Here is a 27,991-nt window from a genome sequence, read left to right as displayed (position 1 = left end):
GCGCCCGCTCAGTTGCCCGCTAGCTTGGCAACTTCACAGGACTTCGGCGGGTGATGACTTCAGCTATGCTGTGTTTGGGTTTTCGTACTACTGCATAGAGTCTGAAGAGCCGCACAATTACCAGCAATACAACAACTCCCGCAAAGTTGCGCAAAGTTGGCCAGTGGCTGCTCTAATGCTCGTCCACACAGAAAGACAATGGACACACAGGGAAGCAGCAGGACCCCTGATGCACTAAGTGTAACTTGAGCAAGAAGTGTAAGCCTGGGCTGGTCGCTGGCAAAATGGGTCAAATTGAAGTGCCAGTGTTTCGCTAGGACAGAGCGCTCAAGAAAATCGGTTTTATTGTCGCTTTCGACGATTTTTCACAAATTTGTCAGAGTTAAATAAGCACTGGGCTCATTTTCAAGGACAAGAAAGGCATGCAACATGGCGTTTGTGCAATAACACCAGCGGAGCAGTTCGTACAGTCAGCGGTATCTTCCTATCCTCTCCCAGTACAAAAGGACAAAGGATAAGAGGCGTGACAACTGTATTATAGGACAAAGACAAAATGATGAAGTTAGTACGTGAGCGGCTCCAAAGTAACACTTTGCTTGAAGCCCGACAGCTGCAGCACTGAACAGCGAGCGCTCAGTTCATGTGTGCCGCGGACGAACCGGAGCAGCAGATCCACAGCGCTCATTCAGTAACATTTGATTATCTTGACGAGTTCATTATGTCTACTAATGTATGCTTGCAATGCCGAGCTCTATCCCTTAAATTTTACTCCATCATGTTGGCTGGTGCCACGCCGTGCCGTTCCCGACATCTTCAACTTTCCTCCGCTCAGAATACCGTGCTCAGCCTAGCCTTTATTATAACGGTAACATGTGTATCTACATATGCTTCTACAGTTGCAATGGACAGCTGTATTCCAGCGTAGCGTGCGCACCAGCGAGCGTCAGGGCCGGCATTGTTGAGTGCGGTAGCGGTAGAGCAGTCAATGAGAACCAGCGGAACTACGCCAGCCCTGGCTAACTCAGTGTGTAATGTGCGCTCAAGAGACGTCAGCAAATTAAGAATCGCTGACGCCTGCGTTTCACTGACTACCTTGGCGACTACATCATTGCGGTTGCCACCGCATTTCAAGAGCAGCGAGGACTCGGAGGTTGTCTCAACAGACTGCTCAGGCAAAGCATGGAACTGAAGCTAATGCATAAGGTCATGAGGCCTTATGCATTAGCTTCAGATCGTCGCTCACGAACAGCCACGCTCACACCCCTCACGAAAACAGCTCATGAATGCAAAACTAGGACGAGAAACTGTACCATAAAGCCTCACGAAACGTTCGAGCCTCTCGCTGCCGGCCCTGACAGGACAAGGTGATAAAAGCAATGCTGCTAGAGTTAGTGCAAATCAAGAAGAGCGGTTGCTCTGTTCCCCCCACGAGCGAGTAATAGGATAAACAAATTAAAAAAAATGCCGCTAGAAATGCGGACATGCTTGCGGACATGTTTGCAAGTATACATATGGGACTTTCCGGAGTTCAGTGTTGACGATTCCCACAACACAAATCCAGGCTTATTATGCATTGTGCTGCCAACGCGCCTTCTTGAACACTCTAGAACTACAGTTTTAAAAGTCTGTATAATGCCACTTAGTGCACATTTGCCTGTCCTAGACACTTGATGGCATTAATCTGAGTGCACTGCTGCGGCAAAGAACGTAATTGGCATGAGGTGAAACTATAGATCTAGCACAAGCTTCCGCAGAAGCGTAGTTGCCCAGTCGTGAACGCGCAAGCATCGCCATCTTGTTGACCACAGAAATCCTACAATCGGGCTGACCTACCCGGCAGGAGGTGCACAGGTACAGCCATTTCGAAATAGAAATATATCTTTTCTTCACAGCCCCTCTGCCCAGTGTGTCCGTTTTGTAGGGGCGGCGAAAATTTCTCTTCTAGACTTGGAGAGACAGACTAAGGGAACCGTAGCTGGCCATCTATTTTCAGAGAATCCTTGATAGCTATGCGCTAAGGCCCCTTCCGGGAGGGAAGAGCTGCCTGGCTCTTCCAAGCCGGCCCCCCACTCTTTGGCTCGAGGCGAGTAATTGACGGGTCCTCCGTGTCAGGTTGCTCGAGCTCGAAAGTGATGATCAGGACAGACGGAATTGCTTGTGCTGTTGTTGAGCCTTCAGGTAATTTCGCTTTCCCCTAATTTCACGGTCAGCTGCAGGTAGAGAGACCGTTAATGCCAATAGATCCTTGCAAGTCGGCTGGATACCATTTGCAGGGCCTGCTGCGGCTGTGCATAGTGTTGCTGAGATTGAGCGTCACTGTCAAAGCCTGGTGAGTTATGGATTTATCCCTGCTTGCCTTGCTCTTTCCCCTGAAGCACCGTTTGTTGGGGGCTTTGTTTTTCAGGTGAGGCGCGCTTGGACAGCAGCTTCTGGAAAAGCCAAGGGGCGTCGGCAGCTAATTGCTCTTTCTGTTGCTTCTCGAGATCCTCCACCCTGGGGGTACTTGAGTACTCAGCTACCCCTGACACTGGAGAGAATGGAGCCAGCCGTGCGCTAAGTAAATCTTTTAGAACAATCATTCGGTGGGACAAGAACTCCCAACCCCCTAAAGCATCCGCCTTTTCATCTTCTGTTTGTCCTGCAAGCTGAAGGCTATTTATTTGCAGTAGCCGGGCCCTCTTTGCGACAAAGTCATCCCACATGCGCTGTAGCAAATTGGCAGGCGTGAAGCCATTTCGCGAATGTTGCCTGTACAACTGGGAGGGGCAGTATTTGATGAAGACCAGAAGCAGCTCCTGTGCCTTCGCTGTTCTGGAAATCATGATCTTCGGGGAAAAAAACAGATCGAGGCTATCAGGGGTTGCACTCGGCAGCCGCAGATCCACCTCAGCCTCCACCGCGGCGTAGCTGTTGGTCTTCCAGTGTATGCCAAGTCCGTCAGAATTGGAGCCAAGACCGGCAAGAGCAGCCGTTACACCATCTCTATCCCAAGATGCGCCTTTGAAGGTCATAGACACCTGCCGAGTGACTCCTGCAGCAACTGCGTGCAGCACTGACAGCTTCTCAGTGCGTGTGACAAGGGACGGATCAGCACCGCGCTCCAGTAACAGTGCACAAACATCTTTGTGCAGTTTGTAGGCCCCTAATAACAGCGGCGATTCGCCGCGATGCGTTGTGGCGTCGATGTTAGCACCATGGTCAAGCAGGAGCCCTGCAGTGCCAAGATGTCCTTCGATGCATGCGATGTGCAAAGCAGTGGCAGACTCATAGTTGAGGGCGTCAATGGAACACCCAGCAGCCAATAGTTGGCGGCACAACTTCGTTTTTCCCTTGCTAGCTGCAAAATGCACAGCGAAACTGCTACTGAGAAGCCAGTGGGTGCATGCATTCAAAAGCCGAGTCCGCGATTCCAGACGCGTGCACTTCACATCCTGCGTTTCTCCTCTTCTAGAAGCCTGAGAGTGTTCTTCATGTCCTAAGGGCTCTGAAGATATCTCTACAGCGTTCCCGCCAAGCAAAACCGGTTTGGGCCTTCTAAAATACCGTCTGTCCAGTTCGTCGCAGTGTAACAGTAGTAGACGCAAAATTTCCGCCTCCTTCCTTGCTGCATTACAAACTACCCCGAAGTGTCCTTCTGCATCATAAGATGTCTCCAGGGAGTCCCGTGAATCGTAGCTGGGTCGTGTTGCCCCACATAATGACAGCAAGGGAGTCACACCGAGAGCTGTTGCGTGGAATACATCAAATCCCATTTTGAGCAGCCTGCTCACACGCACACGAAAGAAGGCAAGAGCTACGGATTTACGTAGCGAGGTTAGACACGTAAGTGGCACCGCGCGGCTGTGTGTTTTCGTATGATGGCTAGATCAGTGTCTCCTCAAAGAATAGTCCAGGGCGAGTGGTTCTATTTTTTCAAATAAGTCGCAGCGCGATTCGCGCATTGTTCATTCTATGTCGTACTGCCACATTCGCAGGGCAGCACATATGTGACGCGCGTCCAGATTTACAATCAAGCGGAATTCTATGTAGTGGTGGCACCTTCCTAGGGCAACGCATATGTGACGCGTGTCCAGATTGTAAATCTGGGGGCGCATCGCATATGCGCTGTACCATCTGTGAAGCTTTGAGCGAGCCGCTTGTGTTTAGCAATAAGAGCATGCGATTCTGTTGAGAAGTGCATGAAATGCTGGTAACGCAACATGCAGGCATGCGTGCTTTGCTACTGTGTTTCACCTTAGGTCTCCTTGGTCTGCGCCTGTAACGTACTGTCTAACTGTGTCTACCTGTCTGTAGAGACAGGCCAAGCCAAGAAGAGTTAGTCCCGTAGGAAAGTGTGAAACGTCCTTTAGCGCCAGGAATATCTCAAGACAGAGAGGATAACACAGGCCTCTCCTAACAAGCGCCACCGCAACAAACATGGGGTCTGACGCGAAGTGGTCGGAGATAGCCTGAGAGACTCATGCAAACAGACTCCCGTTCCGAGTCGTTTAAAATGTACGGGCAATCTCCTACAGATAAGGCACTCTCAACAAAGACAAGCAAGTGTCATGACATGCATGCTAATGTTCGGTGAGAACGGTAGAAAGGCAATCAAAAGAGGTATGCACAGCTCCATTGATCAACGCACTTGGTCAGAAATCGACTGGCGATTCGTGACTTCTCGATAAAGGGCTACAAAGGCGTCAAATCTACTAAGAATTGGCCTAAAAAGTAGTGGGGGTGTACACAGGGAGAAAACTGCGGCATAACGTCGCAGTCTCTGCTGCAGCATGATTGCAATGCTCGACCCGCTGCCGAAACAGACGCAACAGTTCCACAGCGCTACATGCATGGGGCCCATGATGAAGGCTGCAGGCAAGGAGAGGCCTCTACGGCAATGCTGGTTGAGCTGCATTGCCTGTAGTGAGCAAAAGGAAAGAGAAGCTGCTCATTTTCTCGCATGCACCACCCCGAGTTTATCACTGAGAAAGCTGCATCGCAGTAGGACTCTGTGGCTATTTGTTGGCACGTATGTCAGGCCTTAAGGCAAAAAGGAGCAGGCAATTTTCTGAATTTACGGCTACATGCGTTTAGGCCGAGGCTCCAGAAGATAAGTTTCTGAGTTCTGCTCCTTTTTCAAAAGTGGTCAAGTGTACAAGGAAGCTCACTCTGTAGGTAAGCTGCGCAACCTTAAGATACAAGTCCATCTTGATACGCGAAGTGGGCGGTAAGACTGTTTCCGCCGCCAGAACTGCCCTCCGCAGAAATATTAGGGCCTGAAGGTACATAAAAAGTGTAAAATCGAGGGCCGCAGTATATGATGCAGGAAGCCACTGTACCTCCTCTGACAATGAAATTGGGGAAGCAAGCGAAAGAGGAACTTCAATCCACGGAAACACAGGCTTAGCTGCTTGCCTTGGGCGCATCTGCCGCCGGCTCAGAGCTGAGGAGACCCGCAAGAACAGTGTAGGCGTTGAATAGCACCGCATGCTGGGGATGAAGAAGGGTGCTATACTGACGCACTAGCGACGTATATTCTTTGCGGGCCTGTATGTAGGCCCCTGCAACAAGGTATTTTTCAGCTGCAGCCTGCTGTTGCTCTGCTTCACTTTCAAGCACGCGGCAGCGCTGACTAGCGGCTGTAGAGTCCAAGCCACAGCTGCTGCAGAGCCATTGCTCCTCAACCAGAGCAGGATCACCAGCTTCCCGCTCAGTTCCAAAGCCTGCGCCGATGCAGTTGAACCCAGCAGAAATCATCTTTTCTCGGGCTTTTTCTTCTCTTGCCTCGGGGTCTCTTGAATATTCAAGGCTGCTAACTTTGCTAAGCCCAGAGGCAGCTGAGGCAGTGCTGTAGGCGACCAGCCGAGAAGAGAGCGAACGACTTTTGTGGGGACACAGGAAGCCTCTTACGCAGCTGAAACATCGAATGCCTCGTAATAGTCTGCCTCCTTCTGAAATATCGACACACCTGATGCACCCACATCCAAAGACCCTTGGGCGTGCCATGACGTGCTTACGGTCTCTTTGAGATTTGTACAGGTCCTCCTCAAGAGAAATAGAGAGGGAACCGCCTATGGGAATGAAGGTGAGGGCTTTAACAGCAACTTGTCCGTCCTCCTCTAAGCATAAAATACAAGTAGGAATGCAACTGTGCAGTAACAGCGAAACTGCCGGAGCCAGAACCTGGCCTATGGCTCCGTCCGGGTTTCGTCCTTCGGCGGCTGATGGAACAGAGGGACAAGTCAGCAAGGGAGAGTACTGCCATATATTTAAAATAAGATCAATTAGTTCTCCTTCCTTCAAGAAAAGCAACATATATTCGGGAAATTCTCGCTGCAGCCGGCGTGCGAGGACGACTAGTTGTTTATAGAGTTCAGGTTGACCCCTAGCGACCGCTGCCTGGTAAGAGTTCAGTGCTAACAGCTGTTCCACAATGTCTCCTGGAGGCCTCTGCATATCTTTGTCCTGATGCGCACTCATTCTGCTTTGCCGTTCTAGCCCTGCCTTAACGAGTGTTCGAAATAGGTGCAGTACAGTTGTAGCGCTGAACTGAGCTTCTTTGGCTGCTGCAAGCAACACAGGAATGGCCCGGCATTCGACGGCGTGGATGCGGCTGTTGCGCATTAGGCATTGCCAAGAGCAGAAGACGAAAGGGCAGGTGTGAGGACTAATTGGACACGAGAAACCTGTATCCGGATCGTTTCGACTGCGCAGGCAGTGAAAACAACTGGTGTAAATCTGGCCAGATTCAAGTATCAAAGGGGTCAGCACAAACGGCCTCTGACGAAACACAACGTCCCCAGGCTCAAGATTCCTGTTTGCGAGGCTGGTAACATGACTGCCTTGACGGAAAACTACCACTGGAGCGCCTTCTTTGCTACAAATGGAATCATGGATATCTTGAGAGGCTGAGTCCTCCGGGGGGCGTGGCACTAGTAGGGTCTTCACAAGAAATGACAAAGGCAACTGGCACTGCTGCAGAACAAACTGCTCTTCTGTGCTATGTAGCAGACGCAGCAGCATGCGATTGCCAGGAGAGTTATGTACTGCTCCCCAAAGACTCTCGCATGCCGCAGCCAACATGTTTTGATGCGAGTACACTTCAGCGAGGAGCGCAAACCCATCTGCATTCCGGGGATTTCTATCGAGAAAGCGGCAAACAACGTCTTCTGCCTCTTTTACTCGATTTGACTGGAGCAAATCTGGCAGAAGCTGGTGCAGCAGAATTAACTCATGAGTCTCCTCTGGCGTTTGCTCTTCTTCCTGCTCTGTTTCCCCTCCTGCTTCAAAATCGTCAACAAAGGTCTTGAGATCCGCATCACTGACGGGGAAAGAAGGAGATATTTCGCGCAGTCCAGGATGAGTTCTGGGTAGAGACTGTTCGTGGTTTGCAGCTTCCGCTTGTGCGTTCAAGGACGCTAATCCTTCTGGTACAGGGCTGGCTTGCCGAAGCAGCCGAGCAAACAACATCCTTTTTGCACATGGAAAAGAGAATAAAGCATATGTTATAATATTTGGAGTGCCATTTCCGAATTAAGTCCAAACTTAAGGCTGGGGAAGAGAATTTGGGTACAACCCGTGGAGGCTCGTCGTATTGACTGAAAATGAGGTGCCCTAACAGAAGAAACGGAGCCTTGAGTAAAAAAATACCAAATAAGTTGTATTTCGAAAAAGTATACCATGTATGCACAGTTTTGGGGACAACCGTTCACTCCAGGGGCGGCTGGGTGGTGACCACCGAATGCGAGCCTGACTCAGAAGGTTAAGAACTTAAAAGAGTAACTTCTGAGCCCAGCGCGAGTACTTTGCTCACCTTAGTTTTTGCTAAGTTTATTTTTTTCACAATTCGGAGGGTTGCCACTTCTGGTACAGTTACGAACAAGGGAGCAGTCTAGGTAAACCCTTCTGTCGGGCCCCACAAACCAGTGGTCCTGACTGGAAAGTACCATGCGACGTCATCCTTGAAATATGTTTAGTTAGAGTTAAACCAGTTAATGGAAATCCATTGATCTGATGCCAGTGATTCGTGCAAGCGTTGCTGAAGCGACCATGGAAGCCGTTGTTTGCTGTTTACAAGGACTAGCGTCTATCCATAAGGACTAGCGTCTATCCCGAGCAACCACTCGAAACATCATGCAGAAACCATGTTCTGTCGCATAATATAATTAAAAGGGGATTGGATAGGACAGAACTACTGAGGGAAGAAGATTACGTAGCGCATGAGACTGTCGCAGCATAGAACCACTGCACAGCTTCGTTCGAACACGTCTTCCAACCTTCTCCAGGAATACGCCCATTGACCAAAAAAATGGAATGCGACAAGCTTCCACCAATCCACCATAGTGCGGCTTTACAAAGACGTTTTGTCTTTGTGAGTTGCACGTCGATCCATGTCCAGGGCGACCGTTACTTCTGAGCTCTAATGAAGCAACTTTAGAAACTGTAGCAAGCAAAAAATTCGCTGCCTTTAGTCCCTATTGGATATTTTCTGCAGCTACAAGATGCTGCTACGCGCCTGAATTATGTGCGACCAACTTAAAAAAAAGGAAAAGCCAAGAGTGCAGTTCACTGCATTGGGAGAGACACAGCCCTCCCTTCGGGTCATCCAAACGAAACAGATAAAAATAGAGGTGGTGATTAAGCTTGATACGCTCTGTCTTGTATATTCTCAATAACGGCACTACGTAGGAAACACATCTTTCAAGTTTCATGATTACTTGCGTGCGCTGTGAGCATACGCGTCTCGGAGGAGGCCATCACGGGGAACGCCAAAAAAACAAACGATGTTACATCGAAGCCCACTCCTTGTTAAGTTACTACAGCTGCTGCTGCAGGAGCTGCAGCTTCCCTGCCAGTAATCCCACCTAACGGGCATTGGCTTGGCAACGCGAAACAGAATACCACAGTGAACCTCCCAAAGTCAATAAGAAGCCGCATGTCTCAACAAGTGTGAGGCGCTCCCCCCACAAAAGCATCGCCACTCCCACCTGAAGCAAAGTCTTCACATATCCAGCGACGGAAAAAGAAAGGGGGGAAGTGAGCGAAACCGTCCAAAATATGCTTGTGCCCAGGACGAAAGTGACAACACCTGCAATACCAGACGGCACAGTACACGAAGCTGCCAGTAAACGCTGGGAACATGATATGCACACAGCGTAATGCATTTGGCCTTCAAGTATCTGGGTGTCTTGCTTCAGCTGGTAATGGCCCCTACCTACAAGACAATAAAACCTAAGTCCACGGTCTCAATTGCTAAGCTCTCAAAATAAGCAACTACTGTTTGGTCATCAGTTTATGCCAGGCCCCCGCTGCTGCCTTACCCAGTCCCACGACCTGGGCTAGAACCGTGCCAGTCATCATGGACCCTTCTGCCGCAAGCTTCCACAAGACTTTGGGCTCCTCGGAAACCAGCACTACAATGGGGAAGAGACAAAGAGCGTTTAACATGTTGTAGAACATGCAAAGCGGCTCAGCGCGTGGGCGCTCAACTGGGGAGAGAGGGGGTGGCGGAGAGTCCCTTGTCTCCGCCTCCCTTAAACCAGCGCTGCTTTTCGCTGCGCCTCCATTAATTGTTGGTAGTCCCTCAAGCTCGGCTAGGTTCTGCGGACGCATCGGCCTGCTATGTCTTTGTTGCCTTTCTTGAAACAGCTCGAGGTCGCCGTCTTTGGGCTGTTGCCCCTCCTCTTGGCCCTCCTGTAAGGCTGCCTCGTAATCCCAGTTTGTCTCCGCTGTCTCGCGTAATTCCGCCGGGAGCTTCATATCTATTGTGGCGCTTCTCGGTTTGGTAAAGACCCCTCCGTCAGAATCCTGGGAATCGGGGTTGGGGTCGCGGCCCGTTACGTCACTGTATGCCTGTGCTGTGGCTGCGTTTTCGTTTGTTATTGGCCGGTAGGCAGAGCGTGGCTTTGAAGCAGGTAGTAAAGTATCAGATTCCTTCTCTATGAATACCAATGTTGCTTTCATTTGTACAGTGTAGGTCGCTTGGAAGAGAGAGGCAAGGGCACCCATAATATAGCCCGTGACAGACGCTGTGTCAGACCCAACAGCCGTCATCAGTGCGAATCCCATTGCCACGAAAAGGCACGAGAAGACCTCAGCTCTAACTACTTTTTGCTTCAACCAAAAAACAGACAATAGCAGGGAAAAAACAAGGGTGAGAGACCGGGCCACTTGATACACGCTGACTTGCACGCGCTGCAGACACAAGTTCGCCGAGCCTATCATTCCTACAAAGCAAACTGAAAGCGGCAATACATTCAGCATTACCTTTGCCCGAATACGCACTACCGGGAAGGCAGCAATAAACGCCCTGCCCACGACTGTGCGCTGACTACAGAGTATGGCAACCACTGCAGATACAGCTGAATAGAGCGCCAAACCAACGCCCTGCTGCACCCATGACAAGAAAAGAGGAGTTGGCACCTGGCCACCAACGAGGTGCTTCGTCCAAAAGACCGTCAAAATAGATAGCATTACGTACGACCCAAGAGCTCCACAGGCACGCCCAACGCGCACAGCGAAACTTGGTCCTGTCGACGCAGCTCCTGGGCAGGCATCCGATGACTGCGGTGTAAAGTCATTACCGCGAGCAATGCCACTTGAGGGGCTCTTTGCCTTTTCCTCAAGCGGGGACGCGTCCTGCTGGGGGCAAACTGTGGAGCTGTTGTGGTTGGAAGCTGCGCCCGGGGTCTGCCCACGTGACCCAGCTTCACTGCGGTCACTGTAGGTAGGTGAAAAGCACTTGGAACTCAGCCTGCGACCAAGCCGCCCGCTGCTCTGAGATTCAACCGTTTCCAATGCACGGGCACTGATGTCGGAAGATGTTGCCCTTGATGGTAGCTCAAGCTCGTGTTTCGACGTGGCAGTCGGCATCCTGAAGACCTTCTAGCCAACTAAGTTATTTTTGGTAAGTCAAAAGGAAAGAGAAAGGCAGGGCGTGCGCCCCCCAAGCCAGTTCCAACGCCTCGATCATGCGGTCGGAGGGTGAAACACGCACGCGGACTTTCCTGATGATACGAAAGATGGACTGAAAAGGGGTCTCAAGACTAACAAGAATCGTTCCTCCCGTCGGTACACTAAAGACTCCAGCATCAGGAAGTGCCGGTCGGCGGCTGCGCTTAGCGCAGGCCGCACTGGGCGAAGCCAGCCATCGGGGCGCGGATGTTACTGGTGCAAATTGCACGCCTGTCTCCTTTTAGAGACAAAAAATTTCAATGACCCTTAATTTTCTGGTACAAGGGTCGCAAGTGAATCATATGCGCAAAACGCAGATACTAGTGAGGTGGGACACTCCGCAGTAGTTGTTTGTAGGTTGCAGAGCATGTATAACTGAAACATTAAACTACTTTTTAATTTTTTGCCTCCTCCAAATCTGTAGCTGTAACACAAGCCTGTTTTTTCAACGAATAAGCTAACGTTTCGTAAGTAACACAGCGCAGGTGGAAAAACGGGGGTCGCGAGAGAAGCATCGCATTCAAGCACAGAGAAACCATTCAGCCCTGGGCTTGAGGAATTATTAAGCTACAGAATACCGCATCGGGAAATTCTCTCAATATAGGTAGTCACGCTACGCACTGTTCCCTACTGCACTATCCACAGGCCGAGGTCACTGTTTCTGCGCCGCCTTCAACTCTGGAGGGGCTTCCAGCTGGAGTTCTTGTAGTATATTAATGACATTTTACACTTCAAAAGTGAAGCTAAGGTCATTTCTGGGTTAATCCTCCGGCTAAATGGACACCTCAACTGAGAGGCCTGAAGCTCGCATAGTCCCTTCCTTAAAATTCTACACAACTACTGCTGCTTCTCTTGCAAAAGCTACCTAGCTCTCCGTTGGAACCCTATGTCACTGCAAGCTAACGCAAAGCTCCCATACATAAAAAGCCCCATGCATAGGCGGACGAAGGGCCGAAAATGTCGAATATTCTGTGCAAAGCAGTGCTTTAAAGTGAAATAGTGTTCATTAGAGAATAGAGGATCTCATGAAAGCCCAAATGAATATCAGTTGGTGTTGCCCTCCCGGAATAAGCCCTCAGAAGGTCACATAAAGCCTTCACTGCATATCTGCCGTGCATTCCAGCGATGAACGGTTGCTGCCCCTGTTCCCACTGCAGGCTAATTCGCCATAAGTCACAAATCGCAAGTGATACATGCGTCGCATGAACAGGCAAAGTTGCACGTAAAGCAAAGCCTCGCGCTCATCAACTAAGCACAGCAACTTCCAGCGGATGTGGAAATCCCGCATTTGCTATGGGATTGCAACCACTTGTAATCGCGCCTGAGGCCCGGTTCGGCGTTGAAACTCCTCAGTGCAGGTACCAGATCTAGGGAGCTAAAGAGGAATCTCCCCTCACCTTTCCTCAGTGCGGTGTTTCTAGAATGCGAGTTATGAGAAGAAAATCATGCTGTCCATAACTTGTGCTCTTCAGCCATGGCACAAAAGAAACCTTGGAAAGGAAGTTGCCTCTGAAGGACGGATAACTTTGCATCATTGGTGTATGGTGGATATTTAAAACTTTTATTCACTGAGCTGACAGACATTCAGCTGCCCATGTACATCTCCTCACCAATGTTTTCAGGTGTTGCTGATGACTTAGGGATAGCCGCATTGACTGACTTCTTGAAGGCCGCTGCGTTTGAAGTGACATCTGGTAGCGCGTAGGCAAAATCCAGAGGAAAACATTCGAGGCCTAAGCCTACGGGAGAGTGGTCGCTGGCAATCAAAAACGCTGCACCATGAAACGGAAAAAAGCAAAAAAAAACGCAAACATACCAAGCGTAATGAATGAACTGGAGCATGAGCGTGTATTACGGAATTCGTGGCTACTTGAAAAGCTTTGCTGCTATCTCTACAGCGGGGGATGGTTGGTACGTTTCGCAGTAGCTTACACGGCCGGCTTGGCATGGCACAGAAGTACATATCTGGCTGAAAGCGGAGGAGCGAGGAGACCTCTGCAAGCGAGCATTTAAACACCCTGTCCGTCCACTGCAGCGCATGCGCACCGAACGTTTTTGGAAGAATGAGCTGAACTAAGTTACGTACACTGGATCCCGAGAAACGCTGCTACACAGCATGACCTCTGATTCCCCGGAAAAAGTAAGCCGCCAAAATACCAAGGCCAGGCTTCAAGTAGGAGAAGAGAAGGCGCACCGAAGGAATGCGATCTTGGTGTCTGGCTCCTTTGTACCACTGTGTGATCATGTGTGTCTGGTACTCCGCCTCTACCCACTTCGGTTCGCTCAAGTTCGCCGGCGGGCGGCCGTCAGCCTTCTTGTAAGTGGGAGGGAAAACGACTGGCGCCTCAACGAAACCCTGAATATGGCCATGACAAAGACACAAGGCCCGAAATCACTTCGAAACAGGCAGAAAGCCATGCAATTCGCAGGTTTCAGTTTGCCCGTGCATGCGACGGTTCGTGCAGCCCCTATGCCGATAAATACGCGTCGGCGAATCTATTTTTCGTAGGCCTCGATCGCGAAGTTCCCACGGCGGCATTACCGATGATGTACATGTTGCGGCACACATAGAAGCACAAGCTACTCATGACTATGCACACCATCTTGTAGATGCACATGTTCATTCATACGCTCACGTTTGTACCCGCGTATCAGCATTTTTACTTGAACAGACGAATACATATGCGTAGGCCACTGCCGATGCACACGGACAAGCACATACATGCACGGAGACAAAAATACTTATGTTCAATTTCCTGTGAAAAGAACACAGGCGTGTGCCACTGCTAGCTCAGGACACCAGGAAACAACAACAAAGAACTTGTTAGTCGTGGCGAAGTGCCAATACAGCCATTAGCCAATACCGCACACTCAAAACGCAGCAGAAATATCATCTCGAATAGCTAGCCAGGTCCCCTCCCTGCATTTCAAAAAGAGCTCTGTGTCTCTATATCTCCAATTTGATGTCGTCTTGTGGAGAAGGGAAGCCTTACAGCAGAACGCATATCGTCGCCGTTAGGCCCCACCCACTCATCAAAAGCGAATAAGCCTGTGGGGGATTGCTTAAGAAGAGAAACTGCATAACGGAAAAACAGCACATACTACAGAGGCAGGAAATGCCCCTCAGGTGTTATGTAATCCTTTGTTGTCACGAAAGACACGTTCCACTTCAAAATAAGGCGCTAATGCGCTAAACCAGGCGCTACGGGAGAAAAGGCAGCTTACCCGCCCGCTGAACGGTTACTCGCTGTGTCCTGAAATTGAAATCACCCATCCATAGCACATGATGAAACGCTTCCGCCCAACTCGACGCCCCTCCATAAAACTCTAGCAACCGCTGCTCCACAACAGCCCTAGCCTTACGGCGGTCCTGTTACACACAATGCGCACACGCAAACATACGTAGTCATGACTGAAGAGCACAAATTGCACGTGTCTGTCTGTGATGCTTTAAACGTCCAACAGGATGGTCACTTCTGCCACTGGTGCCGGCGTGCTGACGTCATGGAGAATCTTTGCATGTATTCTGAGACTTCCCTGCTGTTGAAGTCATTTTATGGATGCGCAGATCCTAAAAATGACTTCGACATCAGAAAAGCACCAAAATACATGCACAAAGGCTCTGCCTCGTGGCGAGATTCAAAGCTTAACAGCTAAGCAGGGCAGGACAAACCTCAGGGGATGTTGACGGCATATGACAGCCAATAAAACAAAATAATTGACCCCAAATCTTGAGACAGACGCTGACGCCCCCTTTACTCCCAGACAAGAAGCCTGAAAAAACGAACTGACGAACTTTTGCTCACGGTAGCCCCTAAACTGGTTGAGGTAGACGCAGTAACAGCAAGTGGAAGACTAGCAACTCTTACTGAGAAGGCTCAATCTGTAAAATACACGCGTATGCATATAAATATATTTTCTACATGAAAAAAGTATTCAGCGAGTGAAAAATGCGAGTCGAATTGCGACCATCTTCCGCTGCGTATCTGCTACTCCATTCAAGAGTGATTACATGTTGACTCACTCACGGACGCTGCCTTTGAGCTCACAAAGCTAACGGGCTTTCCTTCCCCCTCTAGATCTTCTCGCGCCCATGCCGCCAAGCCTGCAGCACAACACCAGTGCCTCTCACCCCACCGCACATCTACCGCTAAATACCTGCTTCGGAAAGCAATCACAGATATCAGCGTCTAGCAAGTGATGCGCTTGTGTATACAGCAGACGAATAACAACGCAAGGACGAATGAAGTCTTCCACTCTGGGAAGATGAGACGCCCACTGGTGCTCTTGAACTGCATCCACGCGCCGTCGCCCAATCCGGAAAGTTTATCCTCCGAAAACTTGATCCGCTTGAAGGATGTTCCATTTACAGTTGAGAGATAAACAGTGACGGTTTCAAAGATACTCTGACCTGCAGAGTAGTCAAGTTCAGCTCAACAAATTTCCAAGCAGAGATTAACACTGCGTTGCCGCTAAACTTCAGCGTCACTCATAGAAGCAAAGACCTCTCCCAATGTCGTCCACTAAAATGATCGGTCAAAAAAGGCGCGGCAGGCCGATTCCCTTGAACACTTTCCTTTGTGCATTTTAAATTACACGCTATTCCAGTAGGTGCCACTGTTGCATGAAGCATTTGACCCTTCTTTTACTCCACACATTTAACATGATCTTTATGGACAGGCAAACGCACCCAAAGTTTCTTGAAGCGAGACAACATACACATCGTAGCCCGGCAACAGCCAGTCCACCAACGGCTGGTCCTCCCCTTGCACGGCGGTGAGAAGCTTTGTGCTGGATCTCACAAGATCCCCTCTCTTGATGGTGCTCTTCCGAGCTAGAGACGGAGGATTGATGTGGACTTGAGGCGGCCCCGCAGAGTCGTTTGTTGGCTGTTGCCACCCATGTTTCTCCATCCCCTCCAAGTCGTACAATTTGTCGAATTCGCCGCCCATTTTTGCAATAACTTCCGCGGGAAGCTCATCTGGCAAGCACTCCGTTGCGCAAGAATTTGGGGATCCAGAGAGGGTGCAAGCTGAATAATTGGAGCAATCAGGGAGCCGCGGAACCCGCACTGCTGTTTGACTATTCGTAAGCACGCTGACTGGGAAATCCTGGTACTGACAATTCCTGCAAACGCACCTCACAAGTTTCGTGTTGGGCACATGCCTATTCGAGCGTATGCGAAAGTGAGCACGAACTGCGAGTACTTCTCTGTGAGTCTGCGAACTGTTTGTGAAGGTTAACGAAAAAGGTCTGATGCCTGATGTTTTGCTGCCTGCATGTAGCCTACCAGGTGCCGCAGAAGATTTTGAGTGGCTGTGCTCCCTGCAATGAAACATCGACATTTCTGGGGACAGCCGTAAGGCGCTTGCCAGGTGAGGCGTTGTTAAGCTGTCGCTGCGTCTTCAAGTGGAGACTGGAAGGCAGAAGCGGGCCTCCAGTTGGGTAAAGTGGACCGACTCGTGGCTTGTGGGCTGCACCGCCAGCTGCGATGCCACCACGGCTGCTGCTGCTGCTGAAGTGCCACTGGTGGGCCTCCCGCGAAGAGTCGCTGGGCTTAGCCGCTCGCAGGCTGCCATTTGGAGACAGCAGATGCCGGCTTGAAGGGGAAGCAGCAGCAGAGTGAGTCTGATGCAGAATAGGGGTACCCTCGTGCTGAGGCTTACATGGGGTGGAGGGCTGTGCCCGCAGCTCCACTGGCTTATCTGACACTGGGGCACTTTTCGGCTCCTTCACTCTGCTCTCTAGCAACTGGATGGAAGGAGCCGCCTGTATGGTTGACGGAAAAAACAAGGTGTTGCAGCAAGAAAGGGGCGATCGCGGTGATGAGGGGGGAGCCTGGAAGTGAGCACCAGGGCGGGCCCTCCTGGTGCGTGAGGCGTGAACTCTGCTGTCCTGTGTTGTATGGACAGTCATGCTATGCAGGCTTGCTGATGCCTCGGGGGATGGGAGGCCCTGTGGATGCTCATTCGTGCCCTCTGACGTCATACTTTCCCTCGAGCTGCTGGGCACGGGCTCCTGGCTGCCGCAAGGCTTCATCTCTGTAAGCAGCCCCGACGGGGATGCAAGATTCTTACCGTCTCCTCAAATGTGGATCTAGCCCTCAGTCTGCTGTGTCAGTGGAGAGAGATGCGGTGGAATGACGACAAAAAATTGCTGCGAACATGACCTCCTCGGACAAGGAGGTGCAGCTACACAGGAGGACACTCAGGCCTCAACACCGACGCTGACTGGAAGATTTTCCTATGATTCGCACTCCACATACAAGTCCATGTAGCTGTGAATACAGATATCTTGATCAAAACGCACGCGAAGCAGCTGGAGTGTTGCTCACTTGGGGGAGAAGCGGTGCAACCGAGTAACCACCCATGCTCAGAAATTCATGAGCACAGTCAGACAAAAAGCTCTAGTGTACCCGCAGCAAGAGCCCAGCTGGATGAATGCATGGCCGCAAAAAGAGACCACCATCCGAATCGGACGATTGGAAAAAGGAGAGAGAGTGCTGGCACAGATAGAAGACCATGCTTGCTCTCTGGCTACAGTGGCTATAGATTAATTGATGTAGAATGCTGCTGAGGATGAATGCGCTCAGTACACCTTAAGCGCTAATGAACTTGAGTAGCGCATAGAGTTGTCCTGAGCTGTATTACCTTCCGCATGAGACAAACTTTAGGTAAGCTGCCTGCAGATCCTCCACAGGGTGCAAATCCAAGCCCCATAAAACCAGTCCTCCAAAATGTCGGGAAAAAATGTACTTTTAACCCCGGGCTTGTAGACACCACGCTCCCGCGCCAAGTGGAATTCTGTGGTAAGGCGCGGATTTTAGCGGCCACAGCGAAAGCTGCTTCGGGGTAGTTTCTCAAAAGAAATATGCAAAAGTAAATTGTAAAGCAGAAGTAAACAGAGTCAGGCTGGAGTACGAAAAGCTGCCGGTCAGCTGATGGACATGCATGTCGGTTTCACTTCAACCGCATCGGTGCCACTTTTTGGTTAAAGGGCCCGGAAGGAGGAATTTACTTGTACATTTGACCTTCATACACAGTTCGCACATCACCGCAAAGTTTATTTTGAAAAAACGGAACCAACACCCCAATCAATGTACTCCATAGTGCTTCCAATGCGTGTGGCGTTGACCAGTCAGCTTGCCTTGGCAGGTCATTCACCTCGTAATAAGCCTTTCAGAAGCCAAGTTACATCAATACTGCATTTTAGAGAAGGAATTAAAATTTTCTGAGAGCTTGTGGATCTGCGACAAGATGGGGGGTTGGCGCATTATGTCAACGACCCCCATCGCTCTACTTCCACAGCAGCAAAGCACAAAGCATTAAGGCAGTTGCACATTGGCTACTCAGGTTTTGCTGATGTAGAGACCGGCGCCTGCGCGACGGCATCAGCTTGTGCACGCTCAAACATATTTATTGTGGGTCGTTCGAGTGATCCGCACAAAGTGGCCCACTTGAACAATTCTGGGGAAGTGCAAACGCTGTGGCGTCCTACAGAGCCCAAATAGTTAGTTGCCGTTGAGCACTGGAGCTCTCTCTCTTATCTGAGTATCGAAAATGCATATGTTACAATGTTGAAAAACCGTGGTGCCCCAACGCAGCCCGACAACTCTAGCCATGTCGACTCTCGGCGACTTGTACTTCATGGTTAGTAATGAGACACTAGTACGAGTGTACGAGTTTTTCCTTTCTGGCTACAGTAAATACGTACTCTTGGAATATACAGCTGGCGGACCTCGCAGCCCTTCACACTGCTGAAAACGACAACTGCCCATGCCAAATATTTCTTCGCTCCGTGGCCTCTCTAATGTGGAAGTCCGCCTTTAAACTCTAAAAGCTGTTACTTTGCATCATTCCTTTCTTATCCTTTTTTCTTGCCACCAGAGGAAGGCAGAGAACGGTGGTGATAAAAGCGTGACACTGCTCGAACCAACTGAACACGAGGGTAGATACAAATATGGGCGCACAGTCATAACGCGGTTTCCGGCATGCACTGAATAGATATTAGGTGCCCGTGCTTCTTGAGAACAGTACTATCTTAGTTACGTTTTACATTTGTTGTTTCCTCGTGGCGACATGAAAAATAGCTTGTCTAGCTTTACGTCCCCTTGCTTAAACTGAGGGAATCACTTGAAGAAGGGTTCAAGAGTTGAGACCGGAACGGAATTCCCTAGTTATATTCTTGCGGTAAAGAGAACGACATCAGGGCGTCTTTCGTCAGTTAAGGAGCCCTTGCTGTCTTAAAAGTTGCCTGAGTTGCTGCACCTTCTGCCGTGCCCCAGAAACCTCCTCCCCGTTTTCACCGTCTCTTTTCTCCGGTGGCTTACAGAGGGCAGAGGGGAATGCAGGTGCACTGCTTATGTCATCACCAACGACAGTGCTCGCAGTTGTAGAGGTGGTGGGGCTGCGGTTGAGCTCGGACCGCTTTAGCAGTGCCCGACACTCCAGCCCGGACGGAACTGAAGGAAGCGGCAGTGAGACAGATACGGAATCTGTGGTGCCGAATGGGCTCGCGTAGGCAGGAGAAGAAGGTATAGAAAGTATTGATATCTGCTGCTGCTTTTCCCGCTGTTTCTGCTGCAGCAGATGTTGTAACCGGTGTTCCAGTGGGGTTTGCTGTTCATGCGAAGTAAGTAACGGCTTATCACGGCCCTCCCTGGAATGCCCCAGGTTCTCTTTTATCAACTCACCTGCGGCCTCCTGACCCTCATTTGTGCATTGCGAAATTCCCCTACCGCATACACTGCCCAAAGATAGGCCGTTATTAGGGTCCGAACTAAGGGTGCGTTGCAGCTTCTCAAGATGCACGTACACCTTCCCTTGCAGACTATCTTGCAGTTGCTGTATCAGTTGCTGCTGTGCTTGCTGCTGCTCTTGAGCCCCAAATGTCTTCGGCTCTACTGCATCAACGGACAGTGCCTCCTCTAGGGCTGCTGATGCATTGTCCCGGTTATAGCATGCAGGCTGGGTTTCTTGGATCTCCACGTGTGCCGTATCTTCTCGAGTGGCTGAAACTGACTTGGCTCCTTTCTGAGTTGCTAATGTTACAGCTGCTGGTGTCCCTGGCCTGTCAAATATTGCTCTGCGCTGCCCCTCGTCCTGCGCTTCCCCTGGAGTTGCTTCGGTCCGCTGCTTATTTTCTTCTTCCTCGATGGCCTCCGACAGAAGTTTGAGCCAGTCTTCGCTGCGTGCACTGCAGCTCGGGTCGGCTTCTGCCTCGCGTTCAATGATGTCGACCCTCGCCGCTGTCCCTTCCTGCACCTCTCGGCACCCCCGCTGCTGATGTTGTCTCTCAGCAGCAGCACGCGCTGCCGCCTGCACATCGGCCGCTGTAAACGAGGTCTGGGTAAGTACAGGCGCTGTTGGTGAGCTTGCTGCTGGGGCGCTGACGAACACAGGCGGAGCCTGCAATACAAATGGCGGGCGCTGAGAAGCTCCTGATGCCACGGATTGTAGTGAAGCTGCCTGGTGCTGCTGTTGCAGCAGCTGCTGCTGCTGTTGCTGCACGTGGAGCAGCAGCTGATGCTGGTACCTCTCCAGTTCAGCAATACGCTGCTGAAACTTCAATACCAGCTGTTGATAATATGTTTTTTCCTGGCACAAAGTCTTTGCCTGGGTAGCCAAAGCCGACTTGAGCCGAGCTATAAGCTGCTGTTGCTGTGCTGCTTGCCTCAGCAGCTGCTGGTGTTCCTCAGCAGCAGCGTTGGTGTGACTGCCGTACGGCATTGGAGGGCCCGCCTGTATGCCCATCTCACTTGTCTGCAAATAAAGTTAAACGCCACAGGTAACCACACTAGCACGACCATGACCCAAAGAGCTGTTTACCTTCTTGCTATTTAGCTTCACACGATTACACTACCCAAGCTTCAGGATGTGTGCAAACTCAAAGCCAGCTACCGAGGTAGCCTCATACGCATTCAAAGTTTGCCTCTACACTGTAAGCATGCGCCACTAGTGGCTGGCTTTCAACGTAGTCGATGCGCTCCATGCTGCTGTCACTGCGTTGCCGCTCATGCGGCTGGGACTACTCTTTGTGTCCAGGTTATTGCTTATGTTTTCTGCCGCTTTGCATCACCTCCTTTTTGACTGTTTCCGGTGAATCTTGGCAAGTAGAAGCTTTGCAAGGCTGGTCTTCTTGTGCTGTGGTGCTAACTGTCTCCTGCGCTGCTTGCGGCGCCCCTGTGTTTTGTTCTCGATCCAAGGCCTCCAGAATCGCAGCAGACTGGGAAGCCTCAAAAGCCCTCTGCAGCTGTTCCTCCTTTTGTTGCCGTTGCAGTTCCTGCAGCTCCTTGACGTGGTACTCCAGAGAGGCCGCTTTCTCTTTGTGATCCTGTAGGCACTGCTTTAGCAGCTGCATCACTTCAAGTGTTTCTCTTAGTTGTTCTTCCGCCTCCAAGCGAGCTTGTTGTTCAACAGCAAGAGTTCTTCTCAAATCCTGGGCAATCGTAATAAGCAACCATGCAACGAATCCAGAAAATGAGGACCTTAGCTTTGCCTTGTTCTACACTGTAGATCCTGAGCCTTAAACCTCTTGGATACAAATACACGGCTCCCTACTCCGCTGGCGGTCGCTGCAACCACTGAGAGTTAAGAATGTCTAGCCTTACAGTGTTTGCTTCCTCGTGGAGCTTATCTCTGGATTTCTCATGTTCTGCCTGAGCTGCGGAGGCCTGCTGCTGCTGTGCTGCACTCAGAGTTTGCAGCATCTGCCTCAGGTTGTTGTTTTCTTGTTGCAGTCTCGCCTCACTTTGCTGTAGTTCTAGAAGCCGCTGTTCATCTGCTTGCTGAGTAGCGCGGTTGTCGGTTACGCGCTGCCGTAGCTGCTGCAATTGCCACTGCATCTGCTCCAGCTCTCTGTTTTGCTGCAGCACATGTTCGAGAGCTGTTGTCTGTTCGCCGCGGGGCGATACTGCAGCATCCTTCACTGGCACTCCCCGCTTCGTTCCTAGCGCATGCAACCGGAGGAGGTTGAAGGCCAACTGCTGAGCTCCAAGCCCTGTTTGCTTCTGCTGCTCCAACAAATTCAAGTTCTCATCCGCAAGATTCTTCAGCTCCGTGTGCAGCCTCTGAAGGCACGGAAGAGAAAACAACACACAGTGGCAACGTTGGCTGTGGCAAGATCGGGACACTTATGGATAACAGCTGCTTTCGGAAGTTCTGGGTCTGTCAACAGACTGCTCACGTCAATGTGCTGCTCGGTCTCTTCATGGAGAGTGTGCTGCAAGTCTCTGAAGTGGCGCAGCTTCCGCAGCTCCTTAGCCTGTTTTCTCAGTTGCTCCTTGAGCCTAAATAGAGCAAAGAGAGACGCAGAAACAACAGCAGCGAAGGTAGCCCTGCTGCGTAGGAAGAGACCGCAGGCCGGCAAAGGAAAACGTTGAGGCCGCCAGCGGGGATTACACATCCCTGGATAAAGGAGAGGAACTCACTCCTCGTTTTTAAGTGTTTCGTCTGCAAATCGAACACGACTTGCACGGCGGCGCGATGAGGTCGAGCCATCTTGTGGGCTCACTATTTGAGCTTTTTCGGCCAATTGCTGCTGCTCCTGTTGCTGCAGAACGAGCTGCTGCAGCTTCAGAATAGGCTGCTCCGGTTGTAGCGGGAGAATCTGTTGCGTTTCTTGCAGCTGCGGTAGCGTCTGTATATTTGCTTGCTGTTGTACCAGCTTCAGCCTCAGCTGTTGCTGCAGCTTGTGCTGGAGCGTTCGCTGGCTCGATGCCCCGACAATTTCCTCTTTTCCACTGTTTTTCTTCCCGTCTAACCGGACGTGAGGATACAATCCATTTTCCTCAAGAGTCCTCACTGTTTCTAATGCTTTTGATGTTCCAGCCGACGAGACCGCCCGTATAGCTGCTAGTTGTGGTGCTGCTGCAATGGGTGACAGTGATGGATGGTACATCTTGCTGCCTCTCGCTGGAGGCGGAATAGGCAAAGCCCGTCGTTGAGCCACATTGGCGCTGCCGCAACTCAGGCGAATTTTAGCTTCGTCATAACTTATCAGGTCTTCTGGGTTTACAGCTGAAGAAATGATCCTTTTAGCCGCAGCTGCTGCTATATTTTCCTCGTGAAGTCCCTGTAGCTCGTGGATGGCTTTCTGATCTTGGGGAATACGAGGGGAATCCTCTGGTGGGGAGAGTTCAGCCGCAGCCTTTTCCTTTTCTGCTGCAGCTGCCGCCGCTACAGCGTGTGCTTTAAGCGCTGCAGTTGCTGCTGCTGCTGCACGTGTAGCCTCCAGTGCGGCAGCTTCAGCTGTAGTGGCTGCTGCTGCTGCTGCCTTCGCAGCAGCGGCTGCCTCTGCTGCTGCCTTTGCTTCCACTGCAGAAGCTGCCGTTGCATCTGCAGAACTGTCCTCATCTTTCCTTCCCTCTGTCTCAGATGATTCAGCAAGAGCCTGCGGCTGCTCTTCCCTTTCTGCCGAGGCTGGCAAGGAATCGCCTGTATTTTCAACCGCTGCGAGGTCCAACGAGGGCGAGTCTTCTGTATTCCTGCAGCCCTCACAACCACGACTTGATCCTGCTGCTTCTGAGTCTGCATCCTTGCTGGAAGATACTGCTGATTTTGGCTCAGTATCGGCTTCATTCTTGTCGGGAGCGGATGCTGCCGTCCCTGTTCCCTGCTTGGCTGAGGGTGGAGAGTCTAGGCACTCTTGCGCGTTTTGCGCCGCTGCTGTGGATTCTTCGCATACCAAAGAAGATGGGTTGTCAATGATCTCTTTGTCTTGAGTTGCTTCTACCACCGGAGCTGCCTCTGGCTGCTTTTGGGAGTCCTCCCCTGTGGCATTTTGTTCATATTGTGCAGCCGACGGTGCCTCTTGTGATGGTTGGGGTGCCCACTGCCGATAATCTGGCGGAATGTTGCTGCTACATGAATCAGCGCTGCTGTCGAAGCTGTTGAACGGCATTTTCTGTCTTTCAGTTGCCATTTCTGTGGCCTCCATAAGCAGCAGCTGGTGCAGCCTGGCCCTGTGCGTTAGTAGGCCGTAGACCAGGTCTGTGTCTTCCCGCGGAAGCTGTCTTCCGCCGACGCAGCTATCAGATGCTGGTAGTGATTCTCCTTTCTCGATGTGGGGAAATAGGTTCGCTCCCCAATTCGGAATGCTCCTCTCTACCTGCTGCTTCTGTTGTACTTGCGCTGTGCCAAACTTCAGCGGTTGCAGCATCCTCACAGACAATGCGCGCAGTGCTTCCAAAGTGAGCTGGTCGCTGCCGACCTCTTTCTGGCTTCCCCTTTCCGGGCTCGTTGCCACTTTGCCCTGGGAGGAACAGGGCTGTGGCTGCTGAAGTGGCTCTTCTTCTTTTTGCCCATCCGTTGGCGGCGTTTCCTCTTCGGTTTCCTTTTCTGCTATCCCAGCTGTAACCTCATCTGCTTCGTTGTTTTGTCTTTCCTCCTCAACGCAACATTGTGTTGCTTTGTTTACGACTGACAACGCTTCCTGTATTTCTGGATTTGCACCAAGTGTCCCTTCATCTTCCGTAAAGTCGGATGCCAGAATGCCCTCCTCTTCCTCTTCAGCTGCCTCTACTGCTGCTGCTTCCTCTGCTGCTTCTGCTTCTCCTTCTATTTCATCCTCATCTGCTGCTGCATGTGCTGCAACGTCTTCCTCATCTGCTTCTGTAACTTCTGTTGCTTCAGGTTCCTGTGGCTCTTCCATTACTTCTTCGTTTTGTTCAGTGGCTTGTAAACTCTCCCCCTCGGTCATAGCCCACTTGCTTTCCTCATACCCGCATGCAGCTTCTTCTTCTGCTGCGCAGTCATCGTCACTTTGGGGCGAAGCTCCCAATGGCTCCTCCAATTCTTCTATCTCTTCTCCATTTGCTTCTTCAATGGGCGACAAGACCTGCTGCTCCTTGGTAGCCTCGGAGTCGGATGAACCAAGCAATTCTTCCAAAACCTCTCTGTTCTCCTCTTCAGTCCCTTGGGCCTGCGCTTCCTCTTCCACGACCGCTAACTCTTCTTTTTGAGCAGCGTCTGCTCCTGAGGCATCCTCCGAGGCTTCTGCAATCCCTGTTGCCGCTTCAGCTTTCACATCTGCTGCCTCTTCAGCTTCCTCTTGTGTCTCTGCTTCAACAGAGACCGCCATGCCTGCTTCTGCGTGCCCATGATGTTCCTCCTCAACTTCCTCTTTTGGAAGTTGAAGCTTTGCCTTGGCCGCAGACTTGCGTCTGACGGAAAGAAAGGCCTCCTTCTGGAACTCCAAGAGATCTTGGGTTAAGGCCTCCCTCAGGCCTTCATCCAGTTGCTCTCGGAGATCCCGTAGACGCGGCTGCGCAGTTTCAAGTCCTTCGTTTACTTCGGAAATAAGTGGAAATCGGTTTGCAATTTCTATCAAGCGCTGACGCCGAGGAACTGACGGGTCCACGGGCAACTCCGAGCTGTAGGCCGGCGGACCACTGTCTGCGAGCCAGCTAGCTTCCTGTCTGGACATGCCTTCAAATTTCTGCTGCTGCTTATGCAACTTGGAGTGTTGGTGGTGCCGCCTGCTGACGCTGCTGGTGATGCTGGAGTCCCGGAGTGAGGGAGAGTTGACGTCCGTAGCGGCCGTGGAGGCCGAGGCGGGGAAGGGATTGGTAGCGTCAGTCCACGGCTGGGAGTAAGCTCCAGTTTCATCATGTTCTCCTAGCTGTGCAGATTCTCGGCGGTTGTCATAGCCAGGAAACTGTTGAGACGAGGGCTCCTGTGAGAACTCCTCATCCACCTCGGGACGCCCGAAGCGAGGTGAGGCCACAGGGCTTACGTGGTCATAACGTCCAGCCGCTTGCGCTGACTCTTCGTCTGTGTATTCGAAATCAAAGCCCTGATATTGGTCACTCCGGTAACTCTGGCGTCGGCTGTGGCGTCCAGGCACGCCATTTGGGCGACGGCGGTGGTGGCGCCGTTCATGCTGCTTCTGGCGCTGCTGCCGTTCATACTCATCTCCGTATGCTACCTCAGAAGGATTTTCTAAAAGTGAAAATTAAAAGCAGCAGAGGCAGGGGCAGCAGCGGCAGAAGGTGGATCATCCTCTTCATCTGCACTATCTATTGTAAGGGTCTTCTGCAGCTGCTGTAGACACGTCCACTTGGGTTTCTGCGGCTTTCTACTGCTGAGGTATCTCATGTTGCGGTGCCACATGTGCTGCTCATGCATACTTGGTGAGGGCTCATCCAACGCCTCCTCCTGCTGCTCCCAGCGCTGTCGCTGTGTGTGGCGAGGGCGCTCCTGCAGCTGCCGCTCCCAGCGGGTGTGAGGGGACTGTTGCGAGTAAATCATGGAGCCCGGCCCTTGCTGCTCCCCAGCCTCAGGATTGGTAGGCTCCGGGGCATGTAGAGCACTCTGTAGGCTGCCCTTGAGACCAGACAAAAAATCAATCATAGACTCGCGATTCACCCTCTCGTCTTCATTGTGGCGAGGGTGACGTTTGTCACTTCGCCTACGGCCCTCCCGTCTTCTCTCGAGGGGCTGAGCGTCCCAAGGCAGATCCATTACAAATCACAACTATGCCGTTTGTACACGTGGTGTCCCCAGGCCACGACCACAGCAGCACGACGGCAAAGTGCAGTCAAAGGGTCAGAGCGCTTGTTCCGCTACTAGGGGAAATTGATGCTGCAAAAGAATTACAAGGCTGCCCAATTTTCGGGAAGCTCATGAATAGGCGATAACAGGCGATTTCCCGCGGTTGTGTGAAGGGGCCTCCAAAGGTCTTGACAGCCAGAGGACTAGATGGCGGCACTCTCGGGACAGCTGCGGATTAATAATCAATGAAGAGAAAATGGCTCTACTCTTGCTTTAATGCCAAGCAAATACTACAGATGCCGGTGTGCATGTTGCCAAAGCCCTTCTAGCGGATCGCCGGAAGAGGGTGATGCTTCACACGTGTCTCACATGGTAAGCTGCGCCAACCAAACTTAGATCCGGTCTTCTTTAAACGAAAAAATGAGCAAGTAAAAATGATCCAATAAAGTGTAGAAAGAGGAGTCATGGCATGCTGGGCAAATCAAGCCGCTGAGCAATGAGCCAGTGAAGGCAGCCGTCACTGCAAGTGGCTGCTTGCGAACTTGCAAGCAAGCAATCACGGGTTATGCCGCAGACCTTTGCATAGCTTGTAACTTTGCTTCATTAAATAACAGATAATAACAAGTCAGAGGATTCCGTTGTCGAGTTCTCCACCTCATTCCGAAGCATCTCATGCGCTCGCGTCCAGACAGTGAAATTTACCTCGCTGGCCCGCTTTCGCATTAGCCCCATGTCTCACGTGTGCTCCGTCCAATTATTCTTTTGCTAGTAAGTGGCTTCTACAAAATTTTGTTAAATCGAGAAGACCAATTAGTAAGAAAAGTAAACCATGGGTTTTTCAGCTCCCGCTGCCCCTTCGTGGTCGGCGGAACCCCCTGAAACGCTCTCCGGCGACGTGCTACTTGTCAACAAACACTTTGCGGCAATGATTGCTTCCAGTGTGTAGTTGGAAAACATTTAAAATACAAAATATACTTTTAATATTCACGTTGTTTTAGAATTCGAAAATATGCATCAATCCTGAATGGTTTCAGGCTGCTACAGACGGTGCAGCCTCATCTGCCGCCATGCACTGGCAGGCTGCACTTGCGCTCCGGAGAAGAAACTGGGCCAAGATCCCATGTCTTTCAATGTTTCTCACGAACTACAAATTTCTTTGAAGCCAAATATCTGTGAAGAGCAAAGTGAGTTCTCAGGGAGCCTGCAAGTTGCCGTTTCTGAGCGGGAGCACAGGTGTGCTGTGCGGACCACCGGTCGGGAATCCACAGACTCAATGACTGCACAATATACAATCAAGAAGTCATTTCAAAAGCGAAATTCAGCCTAATCGTTTTTTAGTTTATATGTCAATTTTATTTCGAAAAAAACATGAAGAACGGTCGCTGGGATACTGCTCAGAAGAAACACGATCAGCGGAGGTCCCGCATTTTCAAGTAACTGCATTATACTTTTGCCTCTATGCAATATCAGAGTACCTGTATATATCTGAATGGATGATGTAACGTTACATCTCATTACTTTGGAGCAGTACTTGAGCATGGTTCGCGATCTAGATATGTAGATACACT

General features: G+C 51.0%; 5 protein-coding genes across 5 annotated transcripts; all 5 read right to left on the bottom strand.

Moving 5' to 3' along the window:
• Positions 1-2,342: 2,342 nt before the first annotated feature.
• On the bottom strand, positions 2,343-3,752 carry ENH_00058870 (hypothetical protein, conserved; the record flags this gene model as incomplete). Its single annotated transcript, XM_013583624.1, has 1 exon — positions 2,343-3,752. The coding sequence occupies one exon, from the start codon at positions 3,750-3,752 to the stop codon at positions 2,343-2,345; it is 1,410 nt and encodes a 469-aa protein (XP_013439078.1).
• Positions 3,753-5,382: 1,630 nt separating this feature from the next.
• ENH_00058860 (hypothetical protein, conserved) lies at positions 5,383-7,449 on the bottom strand (the record flags this gene model as incomplete). Its single annotated transcript, XM_013583623.1, has 1 exon — positions 5,383-7,449. One exon carries the CDS (start codon positions 7,447-7,449, stop codon positions 5,383-5,385), a length of 2,067 nt encoding a protein of 688 aa, XP_013439077.1.
• A 1,803-nt stretch (positions 7,450-9,252) lies between these two features.
• On the bottom strand, positions 9,253-10,851 carry ENH_00058850 (GDP-fucose transporter 1, putative; the record flags this gene model as incomplete). The annotated part of the gene is made up of 1 exon (XM_013583622.1): positions 9,253-10,851. One exon carries the CDS (start codon positions 10,849-10,851, stop codon positions 9,253-9,255), a length of 1,599 nt encoding a protein of 532 aa, XP_013439076.1.
• Positions 10,852-12,516: 1,665 nt separating this feature from the next.
• Positions 12,517-16,971, bottom strand: ENH_00058840 (endonuclease/exonuclease/phosphatase domain-containing protein, putative; the record flags this gene model as incomplete). The annotated part of the gene is made up of 10 exons (XM_013583621.1): positions 12,517-12,704; positions 12,865-12,927; positions 13,090-13,288; positions 13,926-14,008; positions 14,158-14,302; positions 14,606-14,706; positions 14,957-15,037; positions 15,212-15,343; positions 15,623-16,059; positions 16,223-16,971. 10 exons carry the CDS (start codon positions 16,969-16,971, stop codon positions 12,517-12,519), a joined length of 2,178 nt encoding a protein of 725 aa, XP_013439075.1.
• A 2,180-nt stretch (positions 16,972-19,151) lies between these two features.
• Positions 19,152-26,393, bottom strand: ENH_00058830 (hypothetical protein, conserved; the record flags this gene model as incomplete). The annotated part of the gene is given in 6 exon segments (XM_013583620.1): positions 19,152-20,693; positions 21,010-21,369; positions 21,542-22,000; positions 22,117-22,219; positions 22,361-25,869; positions 25,875-26,393. Coding segments are annotated over 6 exon segments (6,492 nt in total).
• Between the last annotated feature and the right edge of the window lie 1,598 nt (positions 26,394-27,991).

This window comes from Eimeria necatrix, genomic scaffold (genome assembly GCF_000499385.1).
Source record: "Eimeria necatrix Houghton genomic scaffold, Enh_scaff4, whole genome shotgun sequence".
Lineage (NCBI taxonomy): Eukaryota > Apicomplexa > Conoidasida > Eucoccidiorida > Eimeriidae > Eimeria > Eimeria necatrix.
The sequence above is the reverse complement of the archived record's forward strand: the minus strand, read 5'-3'. Positions and strand labels throughout refer to the sequence as shown.